The sequence below is a fragment of the Mobula hypostoma genome, chromosome 1, assembly GCF_963921235.1.
Source record: "Mobula hypostoma chromosome 1, sMobHyp1.1, whole genome shotgun sequence".
Classification (NCBI taxonomy): domain Eukaryota; kingdom Metazoa; phylum Chordata; class Chondrichthyes; order Myliobatiformes; family Myliobatidae; genus Mobula; species Mobula hypostoma.
This window is the reverse complement of record NC_086097.1, coordinates 99625242-99637761: the sequence shown is the minus strand read 5'-3', so window position 1 is coordinate 99637761 and position 12520 is coordinate 99625242. Positions and strand designations below refer to the sequence as shown.

The 12520-nt window shown below is 44.8% G+C and overlaps 1 protein-coding gene across 1 annotated transcript in view; it reads left to right on the top strand.

Moving 5' to 3' along the window:
• Window positions 1-2018: 2018 nt before the first annotated feature.
• LOC134337073 (serine/threonine-protein kinase PAK 4-like) overlaps window positions 2019-12520 on the top strand; it is a 57881-nt gene continuing 47379 nt past the window's right edge. Inside the window, exons 1-3 of the mRNA XM_063031921.1 lie at window positions 2019-2572; window positions 5424-5665; window positions 9471-10160. Coding sequence (XP_062887991.1) covers window positions 2503-2572; window positions 5424-5665; window positions 9471-10160 — 1002 coding nt within the window. The 5' untranslated portion in view covers window positions 2019-2502. The remainder of the gene's footprint in view (window positions 2573-5423; window positions 5666-9470; window positions 10161-12520) is intronic.

Below are 12520 nucleotides of genomic sequence, written 5' to 3'. Positions count from 1 at the left end.
TAGAATCAATGAAAAACTTCACCCAATAGGGAAGACAACCAGTGTGCAAAAACAAAAGAAGAAAATAATAATAAATAAATTAGCAATAAACATTGAGAATATGAGATGAAAAGGCCTTGAAAGTGAGTCCATAGGTTGTGGGGACAGTTCTGTGATAGGGCAGTTATTCCCTCTGGTTTAAGATCCTGATGGTTGATGGGTTATTACTGTTCCTGAACCTGGTGGTTTGAGCCCTGAGGCTCTTGTACCTTCTTCCTGATGGCAGCAGTGAGAGGAGAGTGTGTTCTGGGTGGTAGTTGTTCCTGGTGGTATTTGCTGCTTTCATGTGACATTGCTCCATGTAAATGTACTCAATGGCGGAAAGGGCTTTACCTGTGATGGACTGGGCCACATCCACGAATTTTTGTAAGATCTCCATTCAAGCATATTGGTGTTTCTATATCAGGCTGTAATGTAGCCAGCCAATAAACTCTCCACCACACATCTACTGAAGTTTGTCTATAGGTCCACACTGATCTTTAGTACTCAACCATGTAAACCATCTGGACCAAATGTCTTTTGTGGATTCATTCTCTTGAAGGTTGCTTGGATGACATCTGCAGGGACTGAGATTATTGGAATTGGTTTATTATTGTTGTATGTACTGAGCTTGTTTTGATCACAGTGGATTGAGGTGGTGTAAGGTAAAACAGTAACAGAATTCGCAATAAAGTGTAATAGCTGCAGAGTAAATGCAATGCAAGCAGACAGTAAAGTGCAAGATTGTGAGGTCAAGAGTCCATCTTATTGTACCGGGGAACCATTGCCAGCTCATCTGGAGAAACAGGAGCTCATGTGGCTGTGTCATAGTTCTCCCTATCAAAGCTTGCTTTAAATGCACTGAGCTCATCTGGGAAGGATGGGTTGTTGCCAGTTATGCTGACCGATCAAGCCTGTGGGAAGTCATATTGTGCAAAATCTGCCACTGCTGACCAGTGTTTATCTGTGATTCCAACTTTAGTCCGGAATTACCTCTTCATTCTTGCAGTGGCCTTTCATCAGGGTTTTTGGTTGGGGAAGGCTCAGAATGTTTTTGTGGGTACACACTCATGCACACATGAAGTCGGTGATAAGACCATAAGATCACAAGATATAGGGGCAGAATTAAGCAATTTGGCCCATTGAGTCTGCTCCACCATTCAATCATGGCTGATCCAATTTTCCTCTCAGCCCCAAAACTCCTGCCTCTCCCTCCCACCCCGTATCCCGTCATGCCCTGACTAATCAAGAATCTATCAACCTCTGTCTTAAATATACATAAAAACTTGGCCTCTACAGCTGCCTGTGGCAAAGAATTCCACAGATTCACCACTCTTTGGCTGAAGAAATTCCTCTTCACCTCCGTTCTAGAAGGACACCCCTCTATGTTGAGGCTGTGTCCTCTGGTCTTGGACACTCCCACCAGGGGATGACTGTGGCATAGTCATGGTCAGTGTGGAGTGACTGTCGAGGGTCAATCTGAGGTGACCACAGTCTCTGTAAGGTGACGAATATCACTGTGGGTTTCAGGTGAGTTAACCAAGGTCACTGTGGGGTGACTAGGAACTGCGATTAAGCTGTCTGTGGGTCAGTGTGACATTAAAGGGGTTAAGCCCAGGCTGATTATGGTAGAGATTGTATGGTGACCGAAAACAGGCCCAGCCTTCTCCCTTTCCCAGACTGACCATGGGAGTTACTGGTTATTGTTTACAAATCAGGAACAATGGGCTTTGTAGCTGAACTACCACTGAAACAGACACTGATACTTTTTAATGTGCCCTGAAAACATTTATGAAGTCAGCTTGACATTAGCAGTCAACAAACAATGAGAAGAATTGGAATCAAATTGTTGTCTGAATGCAGGAAATGTTTATAATTTTCTGCTTTCCTTCCTGCATTTTATTTTTGGTATAGAGCTCTCCTCTATTACTGCATGTTGCCCTGTTTCCAGAGTTACAAGGCAGTGAGCAGCAGATGAAACAATGCCTGGGAATGTCCTACTGCAAATCTTTAAAATTAAACCCTTGCAAATCAGCTTTACAATATACCTGTCTTGTAGTGGCTTGAATCCGTGAAGTGACCCGAGTTTCATTTCTTGGAACACTCTGTTGGGCTCAGTACCTCTTTGTCTAAGGTTGCAATGTCATCCACTGGAATGATGAAGCATGCAGGCATTAATTAAAGAAGGTTTTAGTTCAGGTGTGGCACCCCTTGTTGTTGAATATCCTGGCTGTATACCTTTACAAATGCCAAATAGCCTTGGGGGAACGGGCTCTGGCATGCTGAAGTGAAGAGTGAGCAGATCTGACAGGAGAGATTCTGACCAACTCATTCACAAGTACGACAGCTCCAGCTGACTCACTGCATGGTTGAAGAAAAGGTAATACAGCTTGCAAAGAAACTCCTACTCATGGGCGAATCCGTTGCCAAGCCATCGCACCTGAGAGTAAGCTCCACTTGCTGAGTGTTTGAACAAGCAGAGACATGCTGCAAGCCAGCAAAGTGGGCCTTCCACACACACCCAGAGCACACTCTTATAACCTACTGTCAGGTGGTAAGTACACTTTCTCTTTCCTCTGAATTCCGTTGCAAATGAGAGAAAAATATTAGTGCTTGATTCCAAAGTTATGTGAGTGCAGTTTGGGGTTGTGGGAGGCTGGGCTTTAAGTTCCGGCCAAACTAAATACCTGTGCTGCAGTCTGCAGGAGATTTGCAAAACTCTGCTTGACTTGTTTGCTAAGGGTAAGACAATGCAGACAGAGGGAAAACCTCTGTAGCTGTTTCATGAGAGACTGCAGGGTTAGAACATGGCTGTGGGGAACGTCAGCAGTGAGGATGAGGCATGGGTTGTGGGGAGAATGTGGGAGTAACAAAGGGCAGGTTGGCAGGGGTTTTGCAGGGAACAAAGCCAGTAATACTGCAACTCTAGTCATCCATCAATTGTATTTTGAATTCAGCTATCAGCACATAGCTTTCTGGCATAGTACAGCACATTCACAGGCCCCTTGGCCCATGGTGCTGTTCCAGACTAGTTAAACTAGTAATTAGATACGTAACTGAACTAACCCATTCTGCTTGTGCAATGTCCATATCCCTCCATTGTCTGTACATCCGTGTGCTATCTAAGAGCCTTTTGAATGCCTCTATCATATTTACCCCCGCAACCACCCCAGGAGGCGAATTCCAGGCACCCACCAATCTCTGTGTAAAAAAACTTTCTTGCACATCTCCTTTGAACTTGTCCCACTCATCTTAAATGTATGTCCTCCAGTATTAGACATTTCAATCTTGGGTAAAAGGTACCAGTTGTCTGTCTATGCCTCTTGTAATTTTACATACTTCCTTCAAGTGTCCCCTCAGCCTCTACCACTTCAAAGAAAACAGCCCAAGTTTGTCGAGCATCTCCTTATAGCACATGCCCTCTAATCCAGGCAGCATCTTGGTAAACCTCTTCTGCACCCTCTCCAAAGCCCCTACATCCTTCGATAAAGAGGCGACCAGTTAACCATTCCTATAATGGGATGGTGTCTGTTTGTATAAGGGGTCCCTTGGATTGTGTCGGTGTCCAGGATGGACTCCTGGGTGTGTGTCTGTGTTAGAGGGGTGGAGGGCTCCCTAAGGGAGTGCCGGAATATTTGAGACTGGCAGATTTTATATAGTCATAGACCAGTGCAGCATGAATGCTGATTCTTCAGCTCAATCAGCCCATGCAAACCCAGCTAGTCCAAATTTCCTGCATTTGTCTCATTTCCCTCCACCCCTCAATGCACCAAACCTTCTTAAAGCCTACTATTGTACCCACCTCAGACACTTTCTCTGGCAGGTCATTCATCACACTCTGCGTGAAAAAATTGCCCTCAGGTCCCTTTTAAACCTATACCCCCTCATCTTGGACTTCTCTACCCTAGGTACCCTGCCTGTTAGTCCTGGCAACATCCTCATAAATCTTTACTGCATTCTTTCCAGCTTAACCACATCTTTTCCATAACAGGGTGACCAAAACTGTACGGTGAAACATAATGTCCATGACGTTGTGCTGAACCAATTAGTAATCAAATGGCCAAATAGACTAATCCCTCCTGCCTAATAATTATCATCTATAGTAATGACTCGGATGAGAATGTGGGGTGCATAGTTAGTAATTTTGTGGATGGCATTAAAATTTGTGGTATAGTGGACCGTGAATTAGATTACAATGGGATCTGTATCAACTTGGCAAATGGGCCAAGGAACGGCAGATGGAGTTTAATTCAGATAAATGCCAGGAGCTGCATTTTGGTAAGGCAAAGCAGGGTAGGAGATACACAGCAAATCACAGAGTGTGGGGCATGTGGAAGAACAGAGACACAAGGGTGCAGGTGCATAGTAGCTTGAAAGTGGCAATCCAGGTAGACAGGATGGTGAATAAGCCATTTGGCATGCTGGCCTACGTCAATCTGGACACTGAGTACAGGAGTCGGGATGCCATGTTACAATCACACAAACCTTGTAGCCACGTTTGAACTATTGTGTTCTGGTCACCCTGCTTCAGGAAGATGTCATTAAACTGGAAAGGATGCAGAAATGATTGATGAGGATGTTACTGGCACTGGAGGGTTCAAGTTATGAGAAGAGGCTGAAGGAGCTGGGACTTTTTCTCCTCTGGAGTATTGGAGACTGAAGTGCAACGTTATGGAGGTTTATAAAAACATTTGGGGGTGCGGATAAGGTGAATGGCCACAGTCTTTTCCCCCAGGGTAGTGGAGTCCAAACCTGGAGGGCATAGCTTAAAAATGAGAGGGGAAAGATTTAAAAGGGATTTGAGGGAAAACTTTTTCAGACAGTGAGTGGCGATTATATGGAGCGAGTTGCCAGAGGAAGTGATTGGTGGTGGGTACGATTATAATATTTAAAAGACGTTTGGACAGGGGATGTCATTGGAAAGGTTTTGAGGGAGTGGACTTGCTCAAGTAGGCAACTTAGTCAACGTGGATGGGTCAAGCCAGAGGGTTTGTTTTCCATGCTGTGTAACTGAATAATTATATCTGTCAATGCCTCTAGTGTGTCAGTATTTCTAGGATGGTGTTGTATTTATGGGGTTTTCCTGAGAGTTTACCAGCAGATTCAGGAGGTCCCTTGTAGTGTGTCACCTCTTCGGTCTAGCCCATTTGCAGCTTTGCAGTTTCTTCAGTTCAGAGCCTGAGTGCTGCTTGTCTGATTATTTGCGCTCTGACAGCCACCATTTGTTACAGAAAAGCAGCAGGTCCCTACAAGATCTTACCCTGTGCTCGTGTTTCCCATTGGCTGCAGTCAGATGTGAGGAATGTGATCACCTGAGCTTTCTGTCACGCTTCCCAGCCCCAGCTTGTCTCTGCCTCCAGACACATGGTTTTCTTTGCTTTCTTTCTCTCTGTCTCTCGTGGCAGGTGTGTTTCCCGAAGCTCTGCTTCATCAGCTCGAAATGTGGAAGAAACGGAAAGCCCGTCAACTGGAAATTTCAGCTCCCGTCAACTTCCAGCACAGGGTCCACACTTCCTTTGACCCACAATGCCACAAATTTATTGGGCTTCCCAAGCAGTGGCAGGGGCTTCTGGCAGATGGTGTGAAGCAGCCAAAACCTCTGGAAGATCGCTCCACAGTTATACCTGAGGATGTGGCACCATTAAAGGTAATCTTTGCTTGCAGTGTGTAGGGGGGAATTGGTCTCTGGGGACTATGGGTGAAAGGTATTGAGGCCGATGTCCATGGGTACTGAAGGTGAGAGCAGCCCATGCTGAAGGCAAGAACAACGAGATTCTTTGGATGTGGATGGAGCATTGTCTGGTTGAGTGGTATTGCAACAACATCCTTGCATTTAGTGATAGCAAGAGCAGGGAATTGATTGTGGACTTCAGGTGGGGGAGGTCGGGAGAACTAACACTGATCCACATTGAGGGGTCAACAGAGGAAAGGGTGAGCAGCTTCAAGTTTCTTGGGTCAACACCTCACAGGATCTCTCCTGGGCCCAGCAGTCATGAAGAAGGCACACCAGCAGCTCCATCAGAAGTTTGAGGAGAATTGGTTTGTCACCAGTGTAAGACCCTTACATATTTCTACAGATATACAGTGGAGAGTATTTTGAGTATTTGCATCTCAACCTGGTGTGGAGGCTCCAATGTATAGGATTGCAAGAGCAGCAGAGGGCTGTAGAATCAGCCACTGCTATTGTGGGCACAGCCTTTCCATCACCAAGGGCACCTTCAAAAAGTGCTGCCTGAAGTGGGATGGCATCCGTCACCAACGACCCTCACCAGCCGGGACATGCCCTGTTCTCATTACTACCATCACCAATGAGGTACTGTACTGCAGCTTAAAAACACTCACTCAATGATTCAAGAACACCTTCTTCCCTTTCACCTTTAGATTCATGAATAGTACATAAACACTTGCTTGTTATTCATAAACACAAGAAATTCTGCAGGTGCTGGAAGTCCAAAGCAACACAAGAAATTTGTTATTTATCAACAGCAGTGCAGGGCAAATCATAAAAATTACTGTAAGTTACAAGAAAGTAAACAGTGCTCAAGAGGGATAATGAGGGTCGTTCATGGACCATTCAGAAATCCGATGGCGGAGGGGAAGAAAGTGTCCCTAAGTCATGAGTGTTGGTCTTCAGCTCCTGTACCTCCTCCCTGATGGTAGTAATGAGAAGAGAGCATGTTCCAGATGGTGAGAGTCCTTAATGATGGATGCCACCTTCCTGAGGTAGTGCCTCGGGAAATTGCCCTCGATGGCGGGAGGATTGTGTCAGTGATGGATCTGGCTGACTCCACTCCCGCCTGCAGCTTCTTGTGACCCTGGGCACTGGAGTCTCCGTACCGGGCTGTGGTGTAGCTGTCAGAGTGCTCTCCATTGTACATCTGTTGTAGCTTGCATGAGTCTTTGGGGACGTATCAAATCTCCTCAAACTACTAATGAAAAACACAATCAGGTTCCTGGCATGCCTCCTTCATGTATCAATGTGTTGGGCCCAGGACAAATCCTCTCAGATGTTGGTGCCCAGGAACCTGAAGCTGCTCACCCTTTCTACTGCTAACCCCACAATGAGGACAGGTGTGACTTCTCCTAACTTCCCTTTTCTGAAGTCCACAATTAATTCCTTGGTCTTGCTGACATTGAGTATGAGGTTGTTACTGTGAAACCACTGAGCCAGCTGATCTGTCTGTCTCCTATATGCCTCCTCATTGCCATCTGACCAGGAAATTCAAGAGCTAGTTAACTGCAAATATACAACATCTCTGGACTAGAACTTCCCCATCTATCAGTGAATAGTAGCAGCTCTACAGCCACCTGAAGACTGAGCCTACTCAGACACACGCTCATATGGCAATCCAATGGTCATTGGTACTTATTACTTTGGATGGTAGGTAGAACGAGTGCAGAAGGTTCAACAACATGTTGTGCATTGTCAAAGCCACCTACAGCCTAAACATCCATGGCTCCACCCAACTGAGGGCCTAGAATGGAGGTGAACATCCAGGATTAAGGTCCAGTGAGTATTGGCTAGAAGGAACATGGACATCTTCAACTAAGACTCTGTCTTTGACATGAGCACCCTCGACTTCATCCCACAGCAGCCTAGGTACGTTTGTGTACAGGTTCCAAAGACCCCTGAAGGTGATAGCACAGACAAGACGGTGAAGTAGATGTAGGGGATGCTTGCCTTTATTAGCTGGGACGCAGAGCAGAATGTCCTGGTACAGCTATAGGAAACCTTGGTCAGAATGCAGCTAGAATATTGTGGTTACAATACTATAGGAAAGATGTTGATCGCCCTGGTGAGAGTACAGAAGAGATTCTCCGGGATGCTGCCTGGGATGGAGTGTTTCAGCTGTCAGTTTTCACTGGAGCAAACTAGACCGATGTGTGACCTAATAGGGATGTACAAAAATGATGAGAGGCATGGATAGGGTAGGTCATAAAAAGCCTTTCTGCATGGCAGGGGGTGGGGGATAGGTTTAAGATGTAACAGGTTTGAAGGAGATCTGAGGAAGGACTTTCTTTTTTCCTATTTAGAGTAAGGCTACAATCTGAAACACGCTGCCTGAGGAGATGATGAGAAGGAAGGTAAACTCACAGCATTTACGAAACATCTGGATTAGCACTTGGATTTTCAAGGCATTGAAGGCTATGGACTAAGTGCTGGTAAATGCTGGATGAGTCGATGAGCTGATGGTTTCCCCACTGTTGTTCTGAAATTCAGTGTTTGAGTGTGTTGCTTGTGTTGATTGTGTTAATAAGAGTTCTCCTTCCTTGGAAAAGTTTTTTTTCCCTTATTTGGAGCATCCTAAAAGTCTGCAGTGATTCATTTGGTTTCTTTTCCCTGTTTCATGCCTGTGGTGTGAAGATTAGGCAAGGACTGGAGAGATAGTGAAGTGCTGACACCTCATTACTCAGTGTGGATTATTAGTGTGTCCTGAGCTCGGTAATATAGCATTTACCGTAGTCCAGGAGGCAGACTGTGATTAAGGAGCATTGGTGAAGTAAGTGTCTCATTTTTATTCTGAAAGCAGTGTGTGACTGGGGGAGTGAGTGCAGAGCGGTCAGTGTTGGAGAATAGGTCACTAACAAGAGAAAATCTGCAGATGCTGGAAATCCGAGCAATGCTGGAGGAACTCAGCATCTATGGAAAATAAACTACAGTCGACATTTTGGGCCGAAACCCTCCGGCAGGACTCCTGAGTAAAGTTATAAGTTTGAAGAATGTGAATCAGGTATTAGAAGGTGTAGGTAAGTGTCAGTGCATGGAGAGCAGGTCTGATCTATTCTCGTCTGAAATCCTGTGTGCTTCTGCAATAAAAGCAGGAAGTGTTGGAATAACTCAGCAGGTCTGTGGGCTGAAGACCTTTCATTGGAATGGGGAAAGAGAGAAAACAAGTTAGTCTAGGTGGTAGCGGAGTGCTAAGAGTGAAACAGGTTATGTTTGTAAAATGATAATATAACGTAGCCATTAAATGAACAGTCTGTGTAATGTGTTGCTAATATTGTGAAGTCCATGCTGCGCCCCTCTGTAGGCTGCATAATCTCATTGATAGTCACCTGAATTCATCCAGACAAGTAAATGTAAAGCACAAGAAATAATATGCCAACTCAACATGTTCCTTTGCTGGACTACTGTACAGAGGCCACTCACTCTTGCTTGCTAATTAGCTATGGTCTTTAACTGTAAGTGGAATGCCTGTGTTTTGTCCAGACCCCGGTTGGTTATACTTGACAGGTAAATTAGATTGGTGTAGCTGTGCTTCCTCCTTCCAGCTCCAGTGATCCAGGTTTGAGCCTAACCTCTGGTGAACGTTCTGACTCTGCAGTAAGCAGTAGTGAGCAAACGGCCTGATGTAAGAAAATGTGTGAAATGCAAACTATATCATGCCCTTCGATCATACAGTGTATATTTCTATCCTTGTATTACTTGAATTGTCTGTTTTGTTGCACAGCCTATTGTCCGTGGAAGTGTACCTGGAATGAATAATTACCTCACAGGGCTGCTGTCCGATCTGAAGGAACTCTCGTTTACAGGATCCAGCTCTTTACGAAGAAATACCATTTGCTTTTCCCAAAGGAAAGAGTGGCCACTGAGGGGAATCAAGGAAGGTGGCACCCAAGAAATGCTGCAAAAGCATGCAAGTTATACGGGACGTTGGAGCAGTAATCTCTCCAGCGATCAGGAAAGACTTTGTAAAGGGGAGAATGGAAGTTTCATGGCTAGGCTCCATCTGCCAAAGACTTCACATTTGCAACAGAATGATGGTGGGATTCACAGGACCAAATTAACCCAGAACCTGACCATTCCCTCACTGGAATATGAACGACAGAGAACAGAGTCTTTCAATAATGTACAAAGCCTTGCACCACAACCAGGGAACTCTGTCAACCCACCAGACAGAAGTGCCTTTGGACCAGACTCTCCCCGGGGAACAAGACCAAGGAGAAAAAACAGTATTGGCTGGAGACCCATTACCTGCTTCTTCATTCAGTCCAGCCCAAAGCAGACAAGAGATCGGGCTTCATGCTCGGGTACCTCCCCTTGGGCTAATGGAACTAGAGGGAACCAGCTCAGTGCCTCTCCATCAGCAGACCTCTCACTGGATACTTCAGCAAGAGTCACATCAGCTAGCAAGAACCAGGTATGGGACTGCAAAATCCTTAGTACTTTGTATTTTGAGTCTCAGTGCAGCAATTTGCACTGTGGGGGCAATCCTTCTATTTGAGACAGGGATGTTCACACGCTGAAGTCTCTTACTTTCTATTTATTGGCCATTAACACAGGAATTGATTGTGATAGTTTAGTGGACGGAATCCTGGATAAGTAGTTAAGTAACTGTGAGTTTTAATCTGTTCCACAGCAAACTGAATACGAAGTATCTGCTAATCTTCAGAAAATTGAAGCATTATTTGAATCCTGAAAGGTTTATCAACCTGTTTGCTAAAGGACATTGTAGAGTTGCAGCACTGTACAGCACAAACGCAGACTCTTTAGCCCATGTTAATCATGATAGCTAGCGAGACTAATTCCATTTGCTCAAGTATCCTTCTACTTTTCTATCCACATGCCTTTCGAAACAGCTTTTAAACATTGTAATTGGCAGGGTGGAGATACGTCTCTACCAAAGGAGGTGTAAGGTGCTGCTTCCCTCTACTAACCTGCAAGGTCACCCTTGGACAAGGTGTAGCACTTGCTTAGCCCCTCAATCAGGGTCACGTGAAACCATGGGATCAGGTGGTGGATGTTTGTATGAGCTGTTGGACAGGCTCTTCAGCTGTAACCAATTGCTGCAGAGTGAAAAATACCTTCACCTTCAGAGATGCTGGCTAATGTGGGGTTGGCCACATTTGCAATTATTGCCAAATGAAGAGGGTGTGGCAACTTGTAGAATTCTGCCAGAGGGGATAGGTTTGTCAAGTCGGTAGTGAATGAGAGATTAAGTTGAATGCAGGGAATTATACTCTGTGGCATGAAATGTAACAAATACATTAAAAATGGTTAAAGATGTATGTAGGAAGCAGCGACTAGAAAAATATATCTCAGAGAGATATACTCCTAGTTGCTGTTTGCTCGATCCATCTTTGCCCATTTTTTATGTATTTGTTACATTTCTCTGAGATGAGTAGGGAAATAACCTAGCCTAGAAAAACTGAAGAGAATGTAGGCAAGTCGATGATGCTTGAAGCTGAAATGCGGAAACAGGAAATGATCAGGGCAACGGAGGGACAAGTTGCTGCAGGAAGTGACATACATGTTGGCAACAGGATGCTGTTGCAGCACATCTAATGCAGGAAATACGTCAAGGCATTTCTCGACAATGTAGTCACAAGGATGTTAGTACTAAGCAAAGGAATTTAATTTGGTACAGTACTGCGCAAAAGTCTCTATTGTGCACTGAGAGTGGGAAGGGGTCAGGGAGAGGGGAATCATGGTTGGGAAAAGGGAAAAGGAGAGGGGACAGAATGGAAAGCACAGAAAGACATTCTGTAATGATTAATACATCAAATGTTTGGAATCATATGACATTGCCTGGTGTCTCAGGGCTGGGTGTGTCTCTATCTATACCATCCACTGCCCCTGACTCCTTCTCTGCCACCCATCCCACACCCCTCCCATGGCACTCCACCCTCGCCATTCTCAGCATCCTTTGCTCCTGCTAGATTTACAAACTCGTGCTCTGCTCTACATTGACAAGTACAGTACTATGCAAAAGTCTTAGGCCCCCCCTAGCTACAGTATATACATGTGCCTAGGACTTTTGCACAGTACTGTAGGTTATGGAGTCATACAACCTCCCGAACAACTCATCCATGCTGACTAAGTGTCTGTCTGAGCTAATGCCATGTGCATGTGTTTGACCTATATCCCCCAAACCATGTCCCTGTCCAATTAGATGTTGTAATTGTACCTGTGTCCGCTGGCAACTCAATCCACATACCCCTAGCCATCTGTGTGGAAAAACTTGCCTCTCAGCCCCCCTTTAAAACTGCTTCTTCTTACCTTAAACTTGTGCATTCTAGTTTTAGACTCCTCTAACTTGGGAAAAAGTCTGTGACTGTTCACCTTGTCTATCCCCCTCATGATTTTGTAAAGCTTACAATGATGGGTACTTACAGTATTTAATAAACATTTTAAAATATATACTTCTTATTCTAATTCAGAGTTGCTATTATTATATATTACAATGTGCTGCTGCAAAACAACAAGTTTCCCGGCATTCTATATGCCAGTGATATTAAAACAGATTCTGGCAAACTTTCAATAAAGTGATGAACTTTATGAAATGAATAAAAAGGGGAGAGCGGCACAGGTTAAGGTTTAGGAAGGAAGTTCTGAGGTTTGCTGTCATTTTTGACATTGGGGTGGGGAATAAAAGTTGCACAGGAGATAGAAATTAAAGCAATGCAAAGGAATGTGAGAGGGTTGCAGGGCTGGAGGAGGCTGCAGAGACAGGGTGGGGCAAAGCTGGTGAGCACAATGATAAATCATTTTAAGCTTAAA